Here is a 24247-nt window from a genome sequence, read left to right as displayed (position 1 = left end):
AGATGTAAACATTACCTTATCAATTATCTTATTATTTAAAACAAATTATTAGCTGAATGTACTGAAAGGGTAAACTGGTTCTCACCATGGCACAAGAGTGAATAACCATTAGAAACAGGCAGAAATGGCATGGAAATGGAGAATTTTGTTTACCTCCCTCCACTGCGAATGCATCTGTTCTTCTACAAGCATGGTACAAACCACAGCTGAGATTTATTGTTTCCAGTGGAGCATGTTCTACCAAGCAAATCCAACCTCTTCTTCAGTGTGACCAATCTTTCCTGCTCTGTCTGAGGCCTGCCCCATTCATGAGTGCATCTTAGGATGTAATCTTACTTCTTGTAAAGGCACAAAGACCATCAGAGCCAATCTAAGGCAGATATTGGTGAGAAGGATCAGAAAAAGGCAGAGCTCTGCCACTGCCTGTTCCCACACATGGTACAGCTATCCCCCAACCCGCTATCTTTTAGTAATTCCAAAGACATTGTGCATCTGATTTGTGAATGCCATTAAGGAACTTGCATGACACACCTCCGTGATTTGAAGAAAGCAATAAGGTCTTAAACAAAATGTAACTGGTACGATAATCATGGAGCGTTATGGTACAACCAGCTCCCCAGAGCACTGGCTGTAGCGCTGTCATGGGTCTGTGTTATAAGCTGATTTGCTTATCAAGCTCCCTAATACTTTCCTGTCCCTTCAAAGTGAGGATTGCTAGTGCAGCCCATCAAAGAGAAAGGATATTCTCCTGAAATTACCATAGCTCCAAGTTTTGGCACAGCTTTGGGAATTTGACCAGTGTCTGCTGGTTCCAGTAACGCTTACACAACAGCTCCCACACTTGTCAACTTTTAGTTTTCATCATCAAATAGATGGGCATTACAATGAACATTACAACTCAGAGCTACTCTGGTGTGAAGTAGGAACTCTGTTCGGGTTTGCTGGGTCTTCTAGTCTTTTTTTTTTTTTCTTTTTTTCTTTTTTTCTCTTTTTTTGTTTGTTTTGGGTTGGGTTTTGGGAGTTCTTTTTTTTTTCAATGTTACTATACAAAATTAGGTATATAAGCTTTTCAGATCACATCTTGATTATAAAAGCAAAAGGGCAAACTTTAATGAATCACTTTGACTTCTACATTTATACCTGCAGTACTATATTGCTGAGTGGCTTTAGTCATGTTATTTAACAGTCTAGTGTCTTGGTTTCCCTGTCTTTGACACTGAGATGAGAGAGGTGCTGAGGCTTCTGCTTCTGTGCTTTGTACAACTGACGTGAAAATGTGCTTCATACACAGTTCACTCCATATTCTCTCATTGCTGATATTTGGCTTCAGTTATTTGCAGACAGAGGTATTCTGGGGCACAGAGCAAAGAATAAAGCAAGCCTTGCATTCCCATTCAGGCTCAATAAGAGTGGAGAACAAAGTTTTGTGCCTTTTCCTGTCTGTCTGAAAAAAACTAGCAAAACTACGTAAGACAAAACAGTTGGGGACTGAACATTAGTGGATAAATACATTTGGAAAGAAAAAAAAAAAGAGAGAGAAAGAGAAACGCTTTCTGTGTAAGTAATGTAAACCACGTTATTTTGCTCATTTTTTACATCTGCTAAAACCAGCCCTGATACAGCGTATTGAAAACCTCCCTGTTTTTCTCAGTCAGTAGATAAAAAGTCTTAAGTAGTGACTTGCAACAGGAACCTCATCTGTTGCAAACACTTCGAGCTTTCCTTATTTCTCAGAGAGGAAGTATGTGGCCTGTTTGGCAAATGCTGCTCTACATGACAGCATGAACTTCACAACACGCTCATTCGACTGGCTGCTCCTCGACTTGATCAGCTAAACCTTGCTGGCAGCAGGAGAGCAGTATTATGACTACGGCTTTTTTGAGAAATACTGCAACCTGGAATACCATGCCTACCATTTAAAGGTAATCATTGCTCTGATACATTTTATTATCTGCATACAGGACCAAATGTTTCCATTTTATTTATGTAAAAGAGAGTTCTATTTGATTAACAGTGACAGTATTCAGAACGTGGATTTCAAGTGCCACCAAAGATAGGAATAGAAAAGCCTGCCTTGAACAGTTTCCTAAGGAGTAGTACTAAAGATAGAAGGGACAAGAAGTATGTCTGCTGAAAGCTCACAGTAAGATAGATGCATAGGCACCTTATGCTGAAGCAAACTGCATTTCACTATAACCCAAAATATGAGCTCACAGATTAGTGGGCTTTTTATTCAAAGTGTTAGAAATTTGCATAATGGGGTATTTCTGTGTTGTTTCATAGTAGCATGTTTCTGTGAATTACCTTGATTACAGCATTATGTTATTCCTTCTAAGCTCAAAGGTACAAGTGCCTCAAAGTTGAAAGGATGCTCAATTTGATAAATGACAAAATAAGAGAAATTCACCAAAAAAATGCATCTTCTGAAATCTAAGCTGCTTTTTTTTCCCCACATGAAAAATAACAGGGCGCTGGTGCTTTCATTTTCTCGTTAAGTGGGATTCAGACATTACCTGTAAACCAGTTTAGAATTAAATTCTAAAACCTTGGTAGTAGTATAGATGTAAATATCAGGTAACAAAAATAGAATATAGCATCTCAGGAACAATGAATGTCCTAATGATACTAGTCTGCAGCATTCCTTACAGAGGGGCTTTACTCAGGTGCTTATCTTGCCTTTTTCTTTCTCTTAGTATTGTAGTTTCTTTATATTTATTAATTCTCAATAATTTTAAATTTATAAAGTTCTTACAAAATGATAGACTTTCCTATGTGCTGTGCTATTTAACTGCTCCAAAAGTGTGTTTTCTCAGAGAACAGATTCTGGGAGAGGAAATTATTGGTACGTGTGCTGCATGCAGGAAGGGAAGGCCTAAGTTGTACCACAGGTTTTTGGGACCCACGATGTAGGTCAGTGAGACTCCAGTCTTGATAGGTGAAGAGTTCATAACTGCCGAGACTTCTGCCACTGATAAATAGGACATGAAGCCGGACTGGGGCTGTAGATGTTTCTTCACCTTCTTTTTAGGAACAAAAAGAAAGCTGTAAAGATCACTGAACCCCACTAGCTGTGGGTTTGCAAACATCTATGGCTGCAGTGACTGGCTTTCTTTAAACAGCATGTGCACAAGTGGAAAGGGGAGGGGAGAAAGGGCCCAAGCATGGAAGACTGCAAATGTGATCTTAATAGTTAAAAGCAAAGTTCCACACAAGCCTGCGAGCAGGGAAAGAGGCAGGTAGAGTTTGGTTTGCAGCACAGCAGCACAGCAGTCCCTCCAATCTGAACCACAGAGGCACTCCTCCATGCAGGGCTTTGGGCTGATAAGACACAGCAAGCTTAGCGTTTATCACCTGCCCTTAATTCTTCCCAAATCACCCTCAGTGAATGACTTTCTTTTGATCTGGCATAATTATTTTCTTCTACGACAGAGGGATGCCACCTCTACTCGTATCCCAAACTGTCACCAAGTTTAAGTGAGATGCAGTGCCTGGAGCAGATTCACCATTTCGAAAGAGTATCATCTGTAAAATTGTGACTGTTCTGCTATCGACTTAAATGATAAAAAAAATCAGCTCAGCCACAAGATGCTTTACAGTTTCCTGTAAGTCCACTTTTAACAGAGTATCTAAAAATTTCAGAAGACTGCCATACCGTTTATCATGTAGTGACACGATGGATTTACATTGTGCTGCCAATACTTGACACAAGCATGAACTACTTAAGCCGTTAAGTTCTAACATGCACCTGAGAGTCATACACAGTGTTGTTTCAGAAATCCTTATCTAAAAACAGTGAGACACCATTGCCAGCAAGCAAGTAGAAACAACGTTTTGCCCCCCTCTCACACCATTTCAGAGAAAACTTCCAATTTCTTCCATTTCCATCCCATTTTCAAATGTCTGAGAGTCGAGCCATACCTCAGGGCATTCCCCCCCACCACCATTGACTGGACTCTAGGCACCTTTACTCTGCCCAAATGCATAATGACAAAGTGGCCCTAGTGGTAAAACCTAGTTTGCTATCTGCCATTTTCCTTTTAATCACTTTGGATAAGTGAATCAGCAGCAGTGGTCACAGCTTTCCATTTGCTTATTTTTATCGAACACTTCTGCCATGACTCTAGAGAACATCTTGAACTCTCTGTCCCTTTCCAGACTTTATACTGCCACCAGTGGTAATTAGTGACAGTAAACCAACATGGAAAATGTAATGAAACGCAGCAAACTGTCACACTAATGACATCAAAGTCCAAAATGTCATTGCTCTTCACTGTTACTGGTATTTTCCATAAATCAGATTCTGCTGCATCTAAAGTAGCAGCCCTGAGCTGCACACTCTGTCCTGTTGACTTTAGAGGTCCTTTGAGAAGAGCAATGATTGATGCGGCAAAGTGAGCCAGGCCAGTCGTGGCTGTGCTGTGCAAAAATACGAAGTAGGCACATGCCTGTTGGCCAGTACTCCATTTGTCCGGACTAGCAGCAGGTGGTTTGATTACAAACTACATATAAGCAAAGCTTCAAAAACACTGCAAGCAACTTTCAGAGTTTAGACCCTTAATTACCATCTAGGGAAATGAAGGTGCCTTCTCAAATGTGCCATGCTTTCAGAAAGTTTCTAAGTGTGAGGTAAAGTTCTCAGAAGTCTTTCCATCGTGTACAAATGCTACGTATCACTTTCCAAAGTGACTCAGGCACACCTGAAAATTGTATCCGCTGTATCTTAAAAGCAGGCAAAAAGCCCTTGAGCGCACTCTGTCACAAGTCTGGTCGCTAGTAGGATGACTTGCTTTCCTGGCCCTCAAATACCAAGATCCAGAATAAAGGGGTAAATAGAGGTAGGACTCTTATTTTATTTTTCCAGACTTCTGTGACACAAAATTCAAGTGCTATTCTCATCTAAATAATGATTGTATTGGTTAAAATAGACAGGCATAAGATATTTATGCTGCCATGCTTGGCACCTATCTGGAATCGCACAAAAATATTGGTAACTGCAGCTTACTTGCTATGCACTTAGCCAGATTTGAACTGGCCTTTTCAAGTACTGCAAAAATGCATCTACTACAGCACAGACCTCAGCAGAGGTTGCCTTTCCAGGTATTTATCCCACTTCTCTGGCTGACTTTTTCAGCCCCAGTGAGCTCTATTGCCATGCCCAGGAAATTTTGCTGGCCGATTTGAAGATGAGCCAGGAACATCTATAATATCTGCAGCCAAAGTACTGGCTGCATTATTCCTATGCGTATGCCTCTTATTCTTGATGGGATACAACTGAGAAAAATGTTGAAGAAATTCAAATCAGGTCATGCAAAAAAATATCCATAGTTATTTCAGGAAATTACAATATTGCAAGTAGACAGTGCCCGCCAAAATGAATTCTGAGTTTTAGAAACTTGGGTGTACTTAAATGGAGAACGTTTTTTTTTGTTTTCTATCAAAAGACACCCTTTTATTCGAACATGAATACCCAAATAGTTTATTTAAATTTAAGGCTACTTCGTTATTCATCTTCTAGACTTCTTATATCAGGCAATGAAACAGGGTTTTGTTCTTGTGAAAGCAGATTTCAGACACTTGTCAGAAAGCCACTGGCACAGCTGCATCCTACAGATGTGCCGCAAGCTAGTTCCTGAGTGCAGACAAGTGAACGAGTAATGTGCCATTTGGCTGGTGAAATAGAGACTTCTAGCAAAAAGCCTTCGGGAACAAGCACTAAGAAGCTTGAAAATCAGATGAGGTAGAGTCAAACTGTGCATTACCACCTGTTTTAGCACTGATCTACTTGCATTTGATAAGACAAATTCTCTTCCTTTTAAATGGTATTTTATTCTATAGGGTGTCATCCTAAACTCACTGTAAGACATCAGAAAAATATGGTATTAAGCAATATACTCAATTCTGCCAATCTTTTTCCAAAATACAATTAGTAATAAAGTCTCACTGATTTCAGCAAGTGTTTCTCAAGTTAGACACCTATCCAGCCAGCACCGTCAGGCTCCAGCCTGTTGTAAGTAAAAAGGAGCATACCAAAGGCAGCAATTATCTTTGAAATATGTAAGCTAGAAAAGACTGAAAGATGCAGAATACCTACACAATGCTGCTAAAGCTCCCGTTACCATTTTCACAGGGCAACTGGCAGAAATATATTTAAAAAAAATACCTATCCGCTAGTGGTGTTGCATTATTTTGCTTTAATGTACAATTTCAAACAGAAAGAACTTATTCTCTTCTACCTTTGAAAACATACCATAGCATGAGACACCTTCCCATGCAGAGGGTTTTCCTCTCTGTCCTCTGTCAGGGATAATTAGGATGGGTGCAGTAAAGTCATGAGAGAAACTGTCCCTCTTGCAATATTTAGTCCCAAGATTGTCTGATACTGTTTCTTGTATGTCCACCAAGACTTTTAAAGACAAGTATCTGAAGAATTTGCACCACTGGCTTTATGTAGGAGGAAGGTTTGAGGCATTTTGAGGCAATGTGTTACTTTAAAAAAAAAAAAAAAAAAAAAAGAAAAAGAAAAAGAAAAAAGAAAACAAGAGGAAAAATAACATTGCCCACATTTGCTGAGAGTGCAACTGCATCAGAAAAAAACCACCAAACAACATTCTTACCGTTCCGTAATAAAGCGACATAATATACACCCAGTGCTGAAAACCAGATACATCAATCTAATTAATTTCTTTGTAGCCTCAGAACTCCAAATGCTGAAAAGAACATTTTGTCTATGAAATGACTGTACAGGCATGGCTTTGCTGTGACTTCCTATTGTGCTGAGGTACTGGTAATGGAAACTTTTACTACATTGCGTTCTTCTGAGCAACTTCCCTAGTTGTGGTTTTCTGCTGTTGCCCTGATAAAAGCACCAAAGTGGTGAGAGTTTAGCAAGTATGTAAAACTCTCACATGAATTTGACACAAGAATTCTCAAAAGAAAAACTGTACAAACTTGGAGACACCCAAACTAGGTCATTTCTCATCTGTCAGCACAGCAGGTGTTATTCTGATGTTTAATTTCAATGTCTGCTTTGATTTAGTTCTGAAGAGCTTTGACAGATTAGAAGCACAATGGGAAATGCTGTGAAAATGCCAAGAGCCTCTGTAGAAACAAACGCGCCGAGCCAAACAGGTAAGCATTCATTTACTTTCTTTCAAGAGAAAAGGATGTTCAAAATATATGGCGCATTGATCCATGTGTCTTCCTTCATCCGCCTGATGTAGTAAAAGCAGGCCAAGTGCATGACTGTTGTGGGAGAAGGAGGGCATCCACTAGACAGTGCTTATTTTTAGGTACATTCTAGCTCATTTTCCAAGAAGTACTTTTAATTAAAACCCCCAATGTTAATACTATTATTTGCTCATGCTCCTTGAAAGACATTCCTTCCAATTCAGAAAGCATTGAAACACTACTTCAGAAGCCAGAAATACTGTATTTTGACATACTTGCTTGTGATCCAAATTTGTTCTTGAAATTTGGTTTTGCTTCAAAGTTAATAATGCTGTCTTACTTAACCTTACTCATGTCATGCTTGCACTGCACCTGAAGCCTGGTGTTAGGCAGTTGCACTGGAAGTGGCACACAGCCACCTCGTCACCAGATTTATCATAAAGCTTGCACAGAAATACACATTTCACAGGCCAAGCTGCCAAAGAGGGACCCAACACATCTGCCCTATACATCCAGATGTGAAAAAAAAAATCAGGTTGCAAAGCCCCTGGTAGGCTGGTAGAGGTCATGCATCTGAGGGGGAAAGCAAGAGGGATTCAGTGACCTCCTAATCCACAGCCTCAGCTTTTGTGCCGCATAATGACAGACAGCTGGTACAAGGGCTGCAATAAATGACTCCCCAAAGGTAAGGAAGAGAAAACAGTTTGGGGCTTTTTGTTTGTTTTTTAAGAAGAAGGCATTAATCAAACTTGTTTGTTTGTTTTTTGTTTGTTTGGTTGGGGTTTTTTTTGTTTTTTAAGAAGAAGGCTTTAATCAAACTTTTGGTTTTTTTCATGAAAGACGGCCCAGTTGGGCTGCTCATTATTACAAGGATAGATAATCAGTCTGGTTTCACTGGCTTTGGAAGGAAAACCGGCACTGCTTTTGCCATGGGCAAGAACTAGCTGACACAGGCAGCCATGTAGCCCTAGATCCTAATAAAGCAGAGACTAAATATTGGTAATGGCTACTCAGAGGCCCATAATGTGAACCGACAAATTTTTCTGGTGAAGAAGAATGGCTTATGTTGATATTCCCAACAACGGCTGTCACAAATTCCATAACCATCAAAACAGAGATGTGCACACCCTCAGAGGAGGTGATGAGACCTTGCTGATGAGTAGGAGAGTGAGGCATTGCGGCCATGGCTGTGACCAGGTTTGTATTGTTTGCGTACATGCTGAAAGTCAGGATTTAGCAGGGCTAAAGTCAACTGCGTCCCTCCCAATGACATAAATAGAACATACCCCTAAAAGATAACTCAGCAAACACTGATAGCAAAGCAATTGCAAGGGGAAATTACCCACTTAGGAATTCAGGGCTCGATCTACTTGCATTCTCCTACACGTCTAGCACACTGCACTACACGTCCTACACCAGCGCTACACCTTTGCTGCTGCCTGGCGAGGGAACAAGTCTCCCGTAGCCACAGTGGCATGTGCCGAGGCCCTAAGGATGTCTTAGACTCATATTGCTGAAATCGCACCAGGTACCTATGTTTAAACACCCAAAGACAGCTTTCTGGCCATAAAAAATGTTAGGAGTGATGGAACACCTCTTCTGTGAGGAAAGGCTGAGAGAGTTGTGGTTATTCAGCCTGGAGAAGAGAAGGCTCTGGAGAGACCTTATTGCAGCCTTCTGTACTTAATGGGGGCTTATAAATAAAATGGGGACAAACTTTTTGGTACGGTCTGTAGCAATAGGACAAGGAGTAACAACTTTAAACTAAAAGAGGGTAGATTTACACTAGCTATAAAGAAGAAATTTTTTATGGTGAGGTTGGTGAAACACTAGAACAGGTTGCTCAGAGATGTGGTAGATGCCCCATCCCTGGAATCGTTCAAGGTCAGGCTGGATGGGGCTCTGCGTGACCTGATCCAGCTGAAGATTTAAGTGAGGTGGAAGATCTAATCCATGGACTTACAATAGTCCAAATAGTTATTAGGAAAAGCAGGTTTTACACTGGCTCATTTCAGTGAGACTGAATAAAGGACTGAAACAGAAAGGAAAGAAAGGAAGGAAGGAATATCTAACAAGGGGGAAGAAAACACTTAACTGGAGTCTGCAGGTTTGATCTGCAGTGTAAACAGGTTCATACACCCCTGTAAGCCCCCTGTTCTGCCTGAGAACTTTACTGAAAGCAAAACTTTGTGCTTTCCTCACCTTCAGTGAGGAAAGTCTTGGTCCTGAGAAAAGGAACAGTACGTAAGCTGCATTTCCAAAGGAGACATTTGGACTCCAAAGATGAATTCACTTTATCTGAAAGCACACTGTATGGGCAAGCCTGGCATAACTGAGCCGCTGAAACAGGGTAGCTACAGCAGCTACAGGGCATCAGGGCTTGTGAGCCCACCCCCTCCTCTTGCGTCCCTTGAGACCCTGAATCAAGGGTTAATCCTTACTGAGCCGCACCTGCATAACTCTCAGTTCCCAAGCTGGCTGGTTTAGATCTAATTTGGGTACGCCAGTGTGACTCTGCAGCCACACCTTACGGCTGCTGCACAAACAGCCTCCCAGACACACACCAGTGCCCTCCTTCACCATCTCTGGTACATACCACGCCATAAATCATAGTCTTTCTGCTGGACAGTAAAGCTGGGATGATGCAGGGAGCTCAGCACTGAGCAGCGTATTTCCACTCCAGACAGGGACCGCAGTGGAGCTGGGTCTGGATGCTCTAACTATGCTCTCCCTTCTCTCTCATAGTGCTTTGTAGTCCATTCCCAATGAATAATTTGAAGCATGCAATATTCAGGCTTGCAGTTTGCAAGATATCCAGGGATGAAGACATCTAAAACTAGCATGTATTTCATATTCATTTCCTACTCCTAACACACACACACCAAATTAACACCTGATTCAGTGGAAATGACTGTGCTTCGATCTTTCCATTCTCAGATGTAACCTACGCTTGCACTGTGGAGGACAGGTTCTGTTAGAAAAACTCAGGCAAATCTTTTTTCTGTTACAACTTAAAAGTGTGGGGAGCTCACCAGATCAAATTTGTTAGATCACTATGAAATCTGGGTGTGGAGAAACAATGTAATTTGTTTAGTCCCTGTTTCGAGGCTTTTGTATTTGAAAGGAGCTAGTATGGGTTCTGTGAAATGTCATAGAGTGCGGTAGGGTATTTTACATGACCAAAAAACCCAGTGAGGTTTGATTTAAATGCCAAGTAAAATGAGGTCTCGTTTGTGGAGTAGGAGGGTCAAAAGGTTTTGGCTAGTACAAAACCCCTTTACTTTCACTCTAATATAAGTACATGTAGTTTAAGAGGTAACGTTTGCATGGATGTGGCAACCAACACTATGATTAAGTCCTTCCTTTTCAGATCTACAAATCAACATGCAAAATTGAAACAAAAACAAATGTAAAGATGAAAGTGTAAGTAAAGTAACACAGACCTTGCTAGAGTAGAGAAAAAGGCATGTACCCCGCAGTGCATAACGAAATGCAAACCACCAGTACGCAATGAAGGAGGAGCAGAAAAGCACTTGTCTTCCACCCTTTCAGTATGGAAACAAAATATTTCTAAGTAAACAGCATAAGTTTTAAAAAAAAGCATTGCTAAAGGCATTGTCATCAAGCTAATATAAAATCACATTCTGTGTAGAACTGCTGTCTAACAAGCTGCAATAAGAAATTAAGTGACAGTACTTTATCTTTGTTCTGCAGTTCTTACAACGTACCTTCTGGCATACATGTGTTGTAGTCCTGGGAAAAGATTTTGCTTTGTTGAAAAAGACTCAGCACTTATACTTGGGTCTTGTTAGACTCAGGTACTAAGCAGTTTCAAAGAGAAGAGAAGGTGTCTCTTAATTTTTTAGCAAGAAAAGGGAAGCAATCAAAGATGTGCTTAGCACAGAATTTCTTCAATATAGTTAAACTAATTGTATAATAAGTTACAGTAGACTAATCACAGCAGTTGGCTGATTAATACAAAGGTACTGGACTAGTCCTGCTTAATTCAGTGACACTAAACTACTAAGAAAACCATGGCAATACTAATACCAAACACACTGCCAAACTAATCAATGCCTGCTCCAGACTCTACACAATCTATGCATCCATAAGGATGCTCACTAACTGTATCGTGGGGCTATTTCAATGGGCAAAAACTAGCAAGACTAAAACTTCCTACAGTCAGTTTGAATATTAAGGTAAAATGACCCACCACTTTGCATAACAGAAGTCCCTACAACGTAACAATAAACAGCTACTCAAAACCAACTGAGAACACACTGCTTTTTATTTCCCTTAAATCGCGGATGTGGAGTATTTTCCTTAACACTATATTCTCATTATCGCTGCTGTGAGGATAGCAAGTGTAAAACTTCTTCTCTTGAATATATTTCTTTTCTGCAGACTCACGTGTTTGCTTCAACCTTTCATTGTTATCACTGTGAATTATTTGTAAGGCCCTGGGACACAGAAGCTGAAACCACAGGGACAGTTTCAGCATTCATTCAGGATGCTGTTTCTAGGTTTCCCTAAAAAAAGTCTTCCTTAAAGACAAGTTGATGAGAGATCTATATTAAATGAGAAAACCTAACAAGGTACAGAAGTGTGCCTATCTCTTTGGGTAATTTCTTCCCTTCCCTGAATCCATTCCCAATTTGCGCATGTTGAGCTACACAGGAGCCAAGTATGGAGATCAAGCCACCTCTGCAAATGTACAGCTAGGTGGTGTTACAAAGGAACAGGGCACTGATCCTGCTGGAGGCAGAGGGAAAGCATCGTCACCCCACGTGCCGGTGGAGGGGACTGTGACGTGCAGAAGGAAGGGACCCACTTCCAGGAGAAACAAAGGCAACATATTGCACGATCCCTCTTGCCAGAACTTCTGCCAAAGACCTCAGAACACGCAGCATGGCACATTTCTGAATCTCCCACCTGTCATCATTTACTGGGCCCCACAGATTCATGCTGAATGAGGAGCTCTTGAATGTTTGATAGTCCCAGTCTTGTACAAAGTGCTTCCTCCATCCTTCAGAAACCCAGGAGACTCAACACGTGTCCTACACAGTGCCCAGAGTCATCCCAATTTCTATGAAAGATATTCTTATCTCTTTACTGACCTCAGTTCTGTAAATTATAGTTGTATAATGATTTAATTATAAACACCAACATTACTTCCCTTCAATTAAAGATAAGGGCATCATGTACTACCTCTAGTAGAGTTTCCACACAAAGGGGGAGAATAAAGTGCTCTGGCTGTTCAACAAGCTAATTTTAAAAAATGATTGGAAATGGGCAATAACGGCCACATCCTCATTGCCCTTGAACTAAACTAATTTCATACCTTTGAAAAGTAGCACTGGTGGTAAATGATGGGACAATTCAACATGCATCTTTCTTTCCTTAAATGTAATGCATCAGCTTGGCTCAAAATGGTAGCTGGAGGCATTCAGAGACAGTGCCATTAATCAAACCGGGTTACTTCCTAATACTGTAAATACTAACTTTTCTAGTTTCAAACTGAATATGTCCTTTAAATATGGTAATTACTAGAAAAAAAGTGGTCTAAATTTAGTTGCTTACAATTGACCAAATGACTGGTTTTTAATATCTTCAGATACTTCTTAAAGTTATAGGCTCATCTTTAGCTCTTTATGTTTCCCAAGTGACATTTCACAGTGAGATTTTTTTCACATTTGACCTACTATGTAAAATAAACAAAGAAAAATCTGTTTCTGCTTCAGAACTCTATCTTAGTTTTAAGTGACATTTTCTTTCTTCTTTAACAGGTCAGGAGAGTGATTTCCTTGCTGTCCTCTATGACTATCCTTCAGCAGACATAAGCCAACCTATATTTCACATAGGGGAAAAACTACGTGTGCTATCAGAGTAAGTTGATCCATTTTTTTAAGTTAGGTTTTGTTACAATTGATGCTAAGCTCTGTTATATGCACTTGGCCCTAACCAGATGCAGTTCAGCAAAATGAACTCAGTTCAGAATTTGCAAGGAAGGTTGCTTAATCATGGTGTAAATTTCCCTATACTTTCAGGATATGGGATTTCAGATTGTTCTTTGATCCTTGGATTCCCCTGAGATGGTTTCTGAAGCTGGATTCAGACTAACCTAAAGTAGGACTCAGACCAGAATTCTGCTCTGAAAAATTATTTTAGAAAGTATCCCCCACCACGTTAGTGGAAAACAGAGCAAGAGCAAAAATATTTTGAATCACATAGAAAAGTGAAATTATTCTGAATTTCTCTATATCAAGTGTGTCTCTCACTTTCTCTCTCACCCTTTTTATCTAACTCCTTTATGATTAGGTCTTAGAACTTCACCTTGGATTTAAGGCAACTGTAACAACAATAAAATTAAAACTAGCCTTTTTTCCCCTTAATTTTTTTAAAATTGATTCTGCATTTTATTAGTGGGGAAAAAAACAAAAGGGTTAAAGATTTCCCAGACAGTTCCACTCATAAATTTATGAGTCCCAGAAGGAAGCAGCAGCCTTAAGAGCACCATTTCAGACTGACCTTAAGCATAGTGCAAATATTGGCACACACGTGAGTGAGCACACTTCTTGAAAAACAGAAGCCAGCAGCTCTGATATTCTTTTATGCACAACTTGTATCAGCACACAGTGATCTCCTAGAAGTCATACAGCCTGCAGCCACTGTTTGCACTGCTTAGAAAAGAAAGATGTCATTTTTGCAGCTGGTGGAGCAGACGCATTCAAGAGGAGACCAGACACACTAGATAGCAGAGAAATCCTCTGAGGATTTCTAAATTCTTTAGAAAAAATTCTCTGTATCTGACTGAGGAAGTCAGAACATCAAAATGCTGGGGACAGAAGTATTCAAGAGAAGTTATCACAGACTGATGAATTCTCGGAGTCTTCTCCAGGCCACTGTGACCTACAATGGTCTTTGTCAGCAATAAGATACAAGGCTACGTGGACCTTTGGTCTGTCCCAGAATGGCTGCAGTTATGTTCTGCTAACAAAGTGCTTTCCCTGCCTCCCTGAACCTAGAGGTCACAAGGCTCAGACAATACCAGTACATGGGCATTTTCTGCTGATGGAGAGCTTCCCTAAACCAGGGGAGTTCTCTGGTAAATTCTAGCTGTTTAAACCTTGCTGCAGTTTGCATAACATACACGACATGGTACAACAATTGCTTTAGCTTGGCAATTCCAGCTTAAAGCCTCACTCCCAGCTTTGATCAGCCATGAGCCCTCACAACGCCATGTGACTACATATGCCCATAGCAATGGAAATCATATATATTGTGCCATATGCATACATATGTATGGTCTACTGGACAAACACCTTCTAAAAGAACTAGGCTTCTGTAGTAGCAGATTTTATCGCATTTGTCTGTTGTGCAGTGATCGAGAGCTTCTCCTAATAGCAAATAAGAACCAAAGCAAGGCTTGATGGGAACTTTCCTGTTCCTGTTTCGAACCAGCTTGTTCACAGAAGCCAAGAGATTCCAATGCTCTATGCAAAGCAAAGCCTCCTAGTGAAGGACCTCTTCTTCCCTGCTGGGGTATGTGCTGATGTTAATAGGAACCGCTTGCCTGCAGAGTTGCTGCACATAAGCCGCAGGCATGATCTTTTTCTCAAGTTGTTCAAAGGAAAAAAATGCAGTGGAAAAGAGCAGTGAGGCAGCATGACCAGAGCACAAGTGATGACCACAGAGAAGCCAGCACGAGCAGGCGGCACACGCTGCTTTTATAACCGAACCTTTTCCGCCTTCTACCAAAGCAGTTATGTGTGGCGGTAATCAGCCCCATCAGTCCTGCCAGGAAGAAGATATATGGAACCCCCACAGAAAATACAACCCCTCACAGATATTTGTGACTGCTCTGGGTTGGCAGAATTAGATAAGCACCACTTGCACGGTTTCTCACCCTCCACACTTGACAGGCACTTTTCATTACCAGATGAACAACTGCATTTAGCTGGCAGCAGTCATACCAGATGTCCTCCAGTGATCTCCCCAATCTACATAATTTCTGTGGCTCCTGCCCCAGGAGAGATGTGCTGCTTTGGGACTTCTAATTATCATAGGGATTTTTCAGGGTTAGTAATATTATAATTAGGAGCAAAGGAGATGCTGAAGCTGAGATATTTTTTTTTGTTGTTGTTATTGCAGTTCTTGGTTCTTCTGGGAGAGTTGTGGGGAAAAAAAACAAAGTAACTTAAACTGCTTATATATTATTTCATGTCAGCTAAAAACCCACAAACAAAACTTGTATGGCCCTGAAATTTCCAGCTCTGAACAGTAGACACTTCCCTTTTCCCCTCAGCATATACATTTTGGACCACGGTCCCAGTAGCTATAACTCACAAGGTTTAAAATAAGTGTTTTCAACTCAGCTGTTTTGACATACACTGACACTCTGGTCTGTAGTCCAGGCAGTATTTGGGAGCATTTATATGAACGTCCACAAACACAGCATTCAAACACAAGACACACTACTATCTGGATTCAAACTCCTAAAGTAAGAGGTGGCGAGAACCCATCAGCCATCAGCATCCTTGCAGTGATCACAAAAGCTCTGCAGCATCTTTGTGAAAACTCTTCTTCCTCTGCCCTTCCTCAGGAATTCAAAAGCCAAAGCCAGCATTCAGTATCACCGTAAGAACCTAAGATAAATCAGTGAAAAAACCCATGTCTCATCATCTAGTTTCAGCTAGGAGGTCTTTTTTTTGGGGGGGGTCTAGTCAGCAACTCATCGAAGGAAAGGAAAAGAGCAAACCACGTTCTGTTAGACTGAAAACCTGTGTCCCAGGCAGACAGGGCCCATTTGCTGAGTATCTCTACCCTAATGTTACAGGAGTAACTACAGGACTGTTCAGACAGAGCATACTCAGCCGTAAGCTAAATGTCTTGGATACTAGTACAAGTCTAGCTGTGGGAAGGCAGAGAATAGCATGGTTTAACCACTGAGTATTTACCCTTCTTCTTTTAACTAAAGAAAAATATTTTACTACTTACGTAATTTAAATGGAACAAATGCAGCTTATTTCTGTGTCCAAATTTGATCCTGATGCAAGTTTAGAAATAGAACTACTCTAAATGTAAGAAACTCTGGTCCCTTTTTGAATACATAGATTCAGGAGCACAGACAGAAGGTTACAGGCTAATCTCTATGTTTTAACTAATTTCTAAAATAAGGACAAGATCCGAAAGTGCATCTGAAAATACCCCTTCTCTTGCTTTCACACAGTGAAGGAGGCTGGTGGAGAGTCCATTCCCTTACAACAGGTCGAGAAAACTATATCCCAGGAAAATATGTAGCAAAGGTTTACCACAGGTAAGTAAATGCATTTCCTATAGCCTTTTAACACTACATTTCTACATAGACTGCCCTGATTAGTTATTCAGTGTCATAATCAAAACAATGGCAATAATGACTAGACACACAGAAATTTTATCTATTGATAGTCTAAAATATTTCCTTTGAAATCTGAGAACATCAAATCCACATTAAGTTTACATTATACGAAAAGGAAGATCCTTAGTTTTAAGTACAGGTAAGGGTCAAAAAAACCTAAAATGTCATATAAGATATTTAAAAGACTCCGTTTTATGGACTGATCTCTAATTTTAAGACATTAAGAGACCTTATTTAGAAAGAATTTTTAGTATTTACAAAAAGTAAAATTTAAGCTGGAGTTGCCCTTGAAAAACAGACCAAAAAGAACAAATAGAAAGAGTAATAAATTATTCAAGAATGTAAACTCTGACACTGGAAGAACTAAGGAAGGTTCAGAGGTTTCTTGTTGCCCTAGACACCAGTCAGGAAAAAAAACAACATTAAAGCACATACTTACAACCTTTCTGGCAGAAGTTTTAATACCTGTTTAATTTTAGGCATATAAACTGTAAACTTCATTGCAATTTATGCAAGCGTGTAAATCTGAATATGCTTTTATACCCTCCTGAAATAGAGATATTTTCCCAAAGACGGGGTATAGACATGATAATGGAAGCCACTGTCTGAAGCTTCCCCCAAACCGTTTTGCTGATAGCAGCTTGGATCAAACACACAAGAACAGCATTAAACTAAAGTGCCAATAACTCCTACACCAGCCAAGCAAGCTCAGTTGCACTTTTAGTCACTACCTGTGGCAAAATGCAGCAGTGTACCAAGCTACGGTGAAAATCTGTAAGACTAATTCTACTTTCCCTTATCCACAAAGCCAACTAACTTGTATGTCTGGACGGTTTCCTAGCATAAACAGAATGATTGTATTTTATTTTGGGTTTCTTTATGACACAATAATTTTGGGGAGTTAACAAAAGTGGTTTAAATTAAAAAGAGGGATTTCACTAGTGCCACAAGTATGTCAACAATATACCACGTCCCCAACAATTTAGATCACGGTGGCTCAAAAACTTTTGTTATCCCTAATAAATGGAAACCTTATTCACCTTTCTCTTAGCATCACAAAAGTTAATGGAACTCAAAGAGAGCAAGATTTTCTCCATAAACCGTGGAAATATGCCTGGACATAGTTGAGAGAGTAACTACAGAAAGCCAGTGTTATTTTTGCAGTCACTTTTCCTGGCAAATGCTGCACTTTCACGGCCACATGCTGCTCTGTGTTTCACTGGTGTCTGAATTTCAGAATATGTTTTTTCCTGCCCCACAGCTGGTTATTTGAAGGGCTGGGAAGAGAAAAAGCAGAGGAACTTCTACAGCTACCCAACACCAAAGTTGGTTCCTTCATGATCAGAGAGAGTGAAACTAGGAAAGGTGAGAAAACATGATTTTTCCCTCTTGATCTCAGGCATTAACAGTTTTACAGATCTTTAATTCACTCCCTGTCCTGCTTCAAATGGATCAGTCTGAAACCAGAAAAATGTATGAAATGGGAAGGCAAAGGCACCCAGTGAAGCATACCAGTCTTCACCAGTCACCTGCATTATGAGCAGTGTTGGGTTAGTGATGGCCACGGAAAGTACCACAGGCATCAGCACAAACAAGAAACAGTTTAAACGCTATTATTTACTTTGGTCGCATGCAGACATTATTAGGCAGTGAGTCTTTGCAAGTGGAGGAGAAGTCATCATTTTGCCTTGGTCCACAGAAGATTGCCTGAAGAAGCTATGAAATACACATCAAACAGCAGGGGTGGCTGATAAGTGCATTTCCTATATACATAGGTGGCTCTTTTATTTACTTTGTAAAAATTACATGCTTTCAATTTTATTTTCCTTCATAGCAATTCTGTTGCTACATGGGAATTGTACTGTACACATTTTATACTTCCATTCTCTTCAATGTGAATACATTTCCCGTTGTGCAACATGCTATCTTCTCTTTTTCTGAAGGACCAGAACACATCCTAATAACATGGTACCACAGTTCAAAGGGAATAATAAATCATTTGCTCTGACCTCTTGCATACCACAGGCCAATTAGTTTCATAATACCTACACTAAAGTCAAAGAAATTTAGAATCAATGTTCAGTCCTTACCAACTAAATGCTGCACAATAGTTTTAAACAAAGAAACAGGAAAATCCAAGTTGTCATCTCCTGCCAGGACTGCATTACCAGGTATCAGGTACTGCATTATTGGGAGCTCACTAAATCAGCATACCAGGACGAGTCTGGTCTTCAGGGGAAGACAGGTCTTCTAGTCCCCCAGACTCTGGTCTTCAGGGGAAGACAAACAACTTCTTTAAAAGTCTGTTTCCTTTGCAACATTTCAAAAAATCCCATACCAGCAAAAATAAGGGGAAAACACAACAGAAATTTAAATTCAATCAAAATCTCAGGTGCTGATGCTGGGCCCTTTATTCCCTTTTTTATACTTAAGTATATCTATAAAGTATGCTATATAAGTAGAAATTAGGATGGCCACTGAGTTTTTTCAGTTTTTTCTGGGGCCTTTTGGATCGTGACACCACATCTTACAGATACTTTGGTTGTGGTCGCTTCTGTCCATCAAGAATTAGGGCTCTGCTTTGGTGTGATTAGTTCTTCTCTTTCTCCAGGGTTATATTCCCTGTCGGTGCGGCACAGGGAAGTGAAACATTACAGGATCTTTCGTCTTCCAAATAACTGGTATTACATCTCTCCACGGCAAACCTTTCAGTGCCTTGAAGACCTTGTGAATCACTACTCAGGTAAAAAGAACTGCATAATAAACATATTTTCCACTGGCAACTGTAAAACTATCTAGCAAACGTCCAGAACAAGCAGTTTTGTCTGTGTCTGAGACTTGCAACTAGCACCACAGAACAAGTAATGGAAAAAATGTCAGTTTATATATTTTACTTTATTTTGGATCCTAAATACATATATGCTGCTCTTAACAGTACAACTGAAATCAACCAAAGAGCTCAGCTAAAGACAGACAGATAGGCTCTGCCCATACTGGTATATGATATTGTTTGGCCATGTCAACAACACTATTTGGTCCAAACACTAATGTCTAGCACTTCCCTAGACAACTTTCAAATACAGTTTGGAGGTTAGCACAGGCCAGGGGTGCCCAGCCTCTCTCAGAGCACAGCTAAAGCCAAAGTTTGGGTGTACAAAATATGTTAAGCTGTACAGAGGTACAGATGGTTCTGGGTCCCAGGGCCAGAGTTCAGCTCCTGGCCCACTTTGTTTACTAGCATGGACATGTCTGCCATTTATTTATTTACCAGACAGACAGACAGATAGCATCAGGCCATACAAGACCAGGTACTGCAATCATGTTTCTCTTAGGAACCAATACATTACACAACCTTATCTGCAGCAGAAAATTCTCAGAAATGTTTATTCCCTATTACTTTAGAAGAGTATGGCTAGATTTTATCAGCAGAAGCTATCTCCAGAGACTCAAGTTGTTAGCTCAAATCCAGATTCAGCTGTCATTTTCACTAATATCAGTCCAGTGGGTGATGCCTGTTTCAATGACAGTTTTCCAGATATATGGCAATTTAACCTGTGTCAGAGAGATAACTTAACAAGCTACACAATTAGGTTGCAGCAGTTACCATGCATTAAAACAAGAACATTTTAAAATGAGGAAGGAAGATCGCAAGAAGTTAATTGCATAGAAGTTGCAAAAGGACAATAGATTCTTTAATTTAACTAGTAATGGGTACTTTGCAATCTTAAAAGTGTAGAGCTACCATATCTCTGTATTTCATAGGTAAATGAAAAAGCGTGTTGGCCAAAGAATACTCTGATAAACTGGGCAGAAAAAACATACACACATCCAGAACATGCAAAAGAAACTTTCAAGTCCAACAATGTAAATAGAAGAGTGATAATTTGGACTGGATAATTTTTGATTATTTTATTTTACGTTTTAGTTGCTGACAACTTTCTCCATTTAGAAAGAAGGAAAAAACTGAAGCCTAAAATTGGTGTGGGAGGGAACCCAATACTTTTAACAATTAACATTTTCACTTGAGTTACCGGTATAAGAGGAGACATAGTAAGGTTTACCTCTCCTTCTTCTGCCACCATGAGATGATACAGAATCTCACCCTTAAATAAGACTCAGAGATGTAAAACACTAGCATTCAGCTGCAATGTTCTCTACTTGGGCAGAAGAATATATGAAACGTTCCTAGTGGAACAAGGAGAAGAGGACAGAGAGAAGAAGCATAGATGAAAGGAACATGTGAACCTTGATTCATTCCATAGCCATGTTCCACAGCAGAATAGGTGCACACGCAATCCAATCTGAGTGGTTTCATCTTGCATCTGGTTTAGACTCTGTATGGTTGAGATAATGGGAGGCAAAAGCAGAACTCACTGAGGACTCAGAAAACCTGGCTTTAAGTCCCTGCTCTGCCACAGACTTCTTACTAGACACTGGACAAGTCACTTTATCCTTCTGTGTCTCAGTTACTCACTTGTACTGTGGGAAATACACCCCAGGATAAATTAAAAGGCAAAGGTATGAGGAAAGGAAAAAGTTAAGCTTACAGTGTCGTTGCTGAGAACACACAATATATTGACTACTGCTACTACTGTGTCCAAAGCTGTTTATTTGAGCATGCACCAGGTAAGGAAAACAGTGAAGGTAAAGTGAGCAAAGATTAACTGTCTGTGTATTAATTTCCCTGTTCAGAAGTTGCTGATGGTCTCTGTTGTGTCCTTACAACACCTTGTCTTACCCCGTGCACTAACAACAACAGCGTAATGAATCAAGTTCCTCCTGTGGTGATGCGGAATAAAAACTTCAACTGGAGAAATATTCACAGGTACCACATACAACACAGGTTTTTTTCCAGCCTTGTACATACTTCTACTTACAACACAGAAGAAACAGCCATTTCCTTCCCCTGAGATCAATTGTAAAGATTAGACAATCTTCAAAGCTGCGGACAGCAGGTTGACCCATCGAAACTGGATGTTCAGCTCTCTAACTGGTCTGCCTTTGAAAGGAAGTGTAGTTAACATTCAATCATTTCTCCTATCCAGCTAAAAGCGTGGCCACATATGCAGTCCCTTTGGGCCTCATGAGTCCTCCCCACCAAGGGGGAGGAGTAAGAGCCAGGCCATAAAGCCTGGTCAGATCCACCAGCAATGGCACACTAACGTGCAATAGCTCACACGTGAGCCCCGACAGTCAGAGGTGGCTCCCCCTTGTTCACACGGTGGCCATCCATGAAGCAGCACAAGTGCAGTGAACATGTTATCCCAGCATATAGCTTTCCTGCTGTGTGTGTCTCAGTTCACAGTCCAACTCAAGGTTCACGAGACTTCTAATACCATGACTGCAACTAGAGAAAGTAGGTCAGGTTTCAGAAGCTGGTGAAAAAAACACCTTCACAAGCAAAAGCACCTCTTATTTTTGAAGCATAATTTTCCCTTCACTACCTTTCCTTCACCAAGCATACCGAGTTGCTTACAAATGCAAGCAACCTTTGTGCAGTATCAAGGCCATTTTTCCTACAGATTAAGAAGCGAGAGAGGAAGTATACAGACATTATTTCCTTTTCAAGTGCTGAAAAATAATTAGATATTACTGTTGTATTGATTGTTTTGGAAAATCGCAGGCAGAAATGTTTGGTGATTTATGAGACAGGAATATTTTTTATACAAGAAAATTAATATCATTTGGTGTAACAACTGTTGTTTTTATTTTACTAACAGTCCCAGTTCAAGTAGCTGAAACAGTAAAAAAATTTTGTTTTTTTAAAGGTTGGAGGTGAGTGACTACACTGAAAGCACCCTGACAGCAATGGATGATTCTTGTCTCAGCTATGGCCTACGGGAAAGTATTGCTTCCTACCTCTCCTTAACAGAGGATGGCAATGCTTCTTTTGCAAGTGCCAGGAAGAAGAAAGCCCAGTCTCTTATATACACAGGCAGCAAACTTAAGAGTGCCCTTCACTTGCCACCTACATGCTATGAAGACTAGATGTAAGACAACCCAGGGGAAAAAAATGGAAACAGCTGAGGGATTAGAAGAAAACCCAGAGCATCCTGTGGTCCTGCAGTCCTTTGACAGCTGAGAGATACAAGCCCACCAGCTGATGATGAAATGCTGGCAACGCTTGTGGATTTCCTCTTCTGAATGTTAACCAGAGACCTTCTTAAGGGTGCCATCTCAGCCATGGCATATGCTAGGAACGTCCCCAGTGCACCTGAAATTAGAACCTGCTCACAAGTAGAATAACCTGATAGACTCTAAGTCAAGAGCCAAGTGAGGCAGATGACTCTTCAGCAAGGGTTATGCCCACCATTGTACAAAGGTGACTGCATAGGGAAAGACTAACTACAATTAAGTCTTACTCTGGTATTCTCCGCAAGGCCACAAACCATCTTTACAGAACCTATCTATGCTGAGAAAAGGAGCCTTTTTCTTCTCCATATAGAATAATTCATTGTCATTGACAATGACTCAGAAAGTTGTCAATGACCCCAAGAATATCTAACATCCAGCACCCAAGAAACACCTGATTATATTGACTCCATACTTCTGTCATCTTTAGGGAAAAAAAATAAAATAATCGATTTTCCAAGTGGCATTGAATTCAACTGATGGTAATAGCCTGCAGTGTCACAAAGTGGTCACAAAATTAAGAACAGGTTTAACTCAATGAGAAAAGCAGTTGCTGCTTAGCCTTGAGCTGGGAGTACAGACATACCCAAAAGTATAACTCAGCTGCCCATAGTCTAGCAGATATACAACAGGGAACAAAGCGGGTTTTAAGTGTAAAGTGAAATATGGTAATATCATGCCTAACTGCAGAGGTAGGCTCACAAAAGTGTGACCTTTTATGAGTAAAGGACCAGATTTTAACCTCATGTCCTGAAGGCACCTGCATATTTATGTGTAATATTTATGTTAATAGCAGCTTTTTAAAATAATTAAACTAAGAAAGAAAATCAGCAACAGTGGATGTTAAAGAGTTTTCTGAATTTCTTCTGTGAAGAGAGGTATGTCAAATAGTCATGATGTATCTCATCAAACCGCTTAAAGATTTCTGACTTGGTTATCTGAAATTTCACAATTGGAGAATTTCTCTCTATATATGTACCCTTTGCTAAGTGATAAAGGAGCAGCTAGCATGGTCCTTTGAACCTGGCTTGAGACTCCTTTCTAAATCAATTAGTCACATCTGGGAGTGTGAAATGCTGCAGTCTATGTTATTGATCTGAGATGCTTTCAATTTAATGTTCTCTCATACCTTTTTATACAGATTTGAGTAATGAAGTTTTGGAGAGATAGGAAATTTGGTTTATATATATATATATATATATATAAACCCCTATATATTTCCTCTGTCAATACCTTCTAGCACAAATCTGTGCTGTTCAGATCTTGTAACAGATCATTTGCACTAGCAAGAGAGATTCAGAGGTAAGAATATTTCACAGCATAATTAAACATGTTTCAGAGTGTAAAGGTTGAATGTAATTTGGCTGGTAAACATTGACCACCACAAAGCAAAATGAACTCAGGAACTCTAGGTGTTTGTATAATCTCATTACTGTTACTGATCATTAAGATGTTATGGTGACTGCATTTTATCCAGTGAAATGTATATGGGGAGCATTACAGATTTTTAAGTCATGACTTGTATTTATTCATTAAAATAATACCCAGTAG

General features: G+C 40.1%; 2 protein-coding genes across 7 annotated transcripts in view; one reads left to right on the top strand and one right to left on the bottom strand.

Annotated features, from left to right (window-relative positions):
• The window catches only part of TG (thyroglobulin), a 164404-nt gene that overhangs the window by 41012 nt on the left and 99145 nt on the right, over positions 1 to 24247 (bottom strand). The window lies entirely within an intron of this gene.
• SLA (Src like adaptor) lies at positions 1719 to 24246 on the top strand. 3 transcript variants are annotated; one of them, XM_080377898.1, is made up of 8 exons: positions 1719 to 1922; positions 7037 to 7128; positions 12954 to 13053; positions 16397 to 16483; positions 17826 to 17929; positions 19176 to 19307; positions 21257 to 21389; positions 22333 to 24246. In XM_080377898.1, exons 2-8 carry the CDS (start codon positions 7068 to 7070, stop codon positions 22550 to 22552), a joined length of 837 nt encoding a protein of 278 aa, XP_080234024.1. In that variant the 5' UTR covers positions 1719 to 1922; positions 7037 to 7067; the 3' UTR covers positions 22553 to 24246. The 3 variants fall into 3 exon arrangements, with proteins under 3 accessions (XP_080234024.1, XP_080234025.1, XP_080234026.1); XM_080377899.1 differs by lacking the exon at positions 1719 to 1922 and adding an exon at positions 1993 to 4835; XM_080377900.1 differs by lacking the exon at positions 1719 to 1922 and adding an exon at positions 4884 to 6778.

The sequence above is a fragment of the Falco punctatus genome (assembly GCF_963210335.1).
Source record: "Falco punctatus genome assembly, chromosome: 3".
Taxonomy (NCBI): domain Eukaryota; kingdom Metazoa; phylum Chordata; class Aves; order Falconiformes; family Falconidae; genus Falco; species Falco punctatus.
Note: the sequence above shows the minus strand (reverse complement) of the source record. Positions and strands in the feature narration are given on the sequence as shown.

Coding starts and splice junctions, on each gene's coding strand:
- SLA (XM_080377898.1), top strand. CDS start 7,068: ATGGGAAATGCTGTGAAAATGCCAAGAGCCTCTGTAGAAACAAACGCG. Junction 13,054..16,396: donor AAACTACGTGTGCTATCAGA/GTAAGTTGATCC, acceptor GCTTTCACACAG/TGAAGGAGGCTGGTGGAGAG. Junction 16,484..17,825: donor GTAGCAAAGGTTTACCACAG/GTAAGTAAATGC, acceptor CCTGCCCCACAG/CTGGTTATTTGAAGGGCTGG.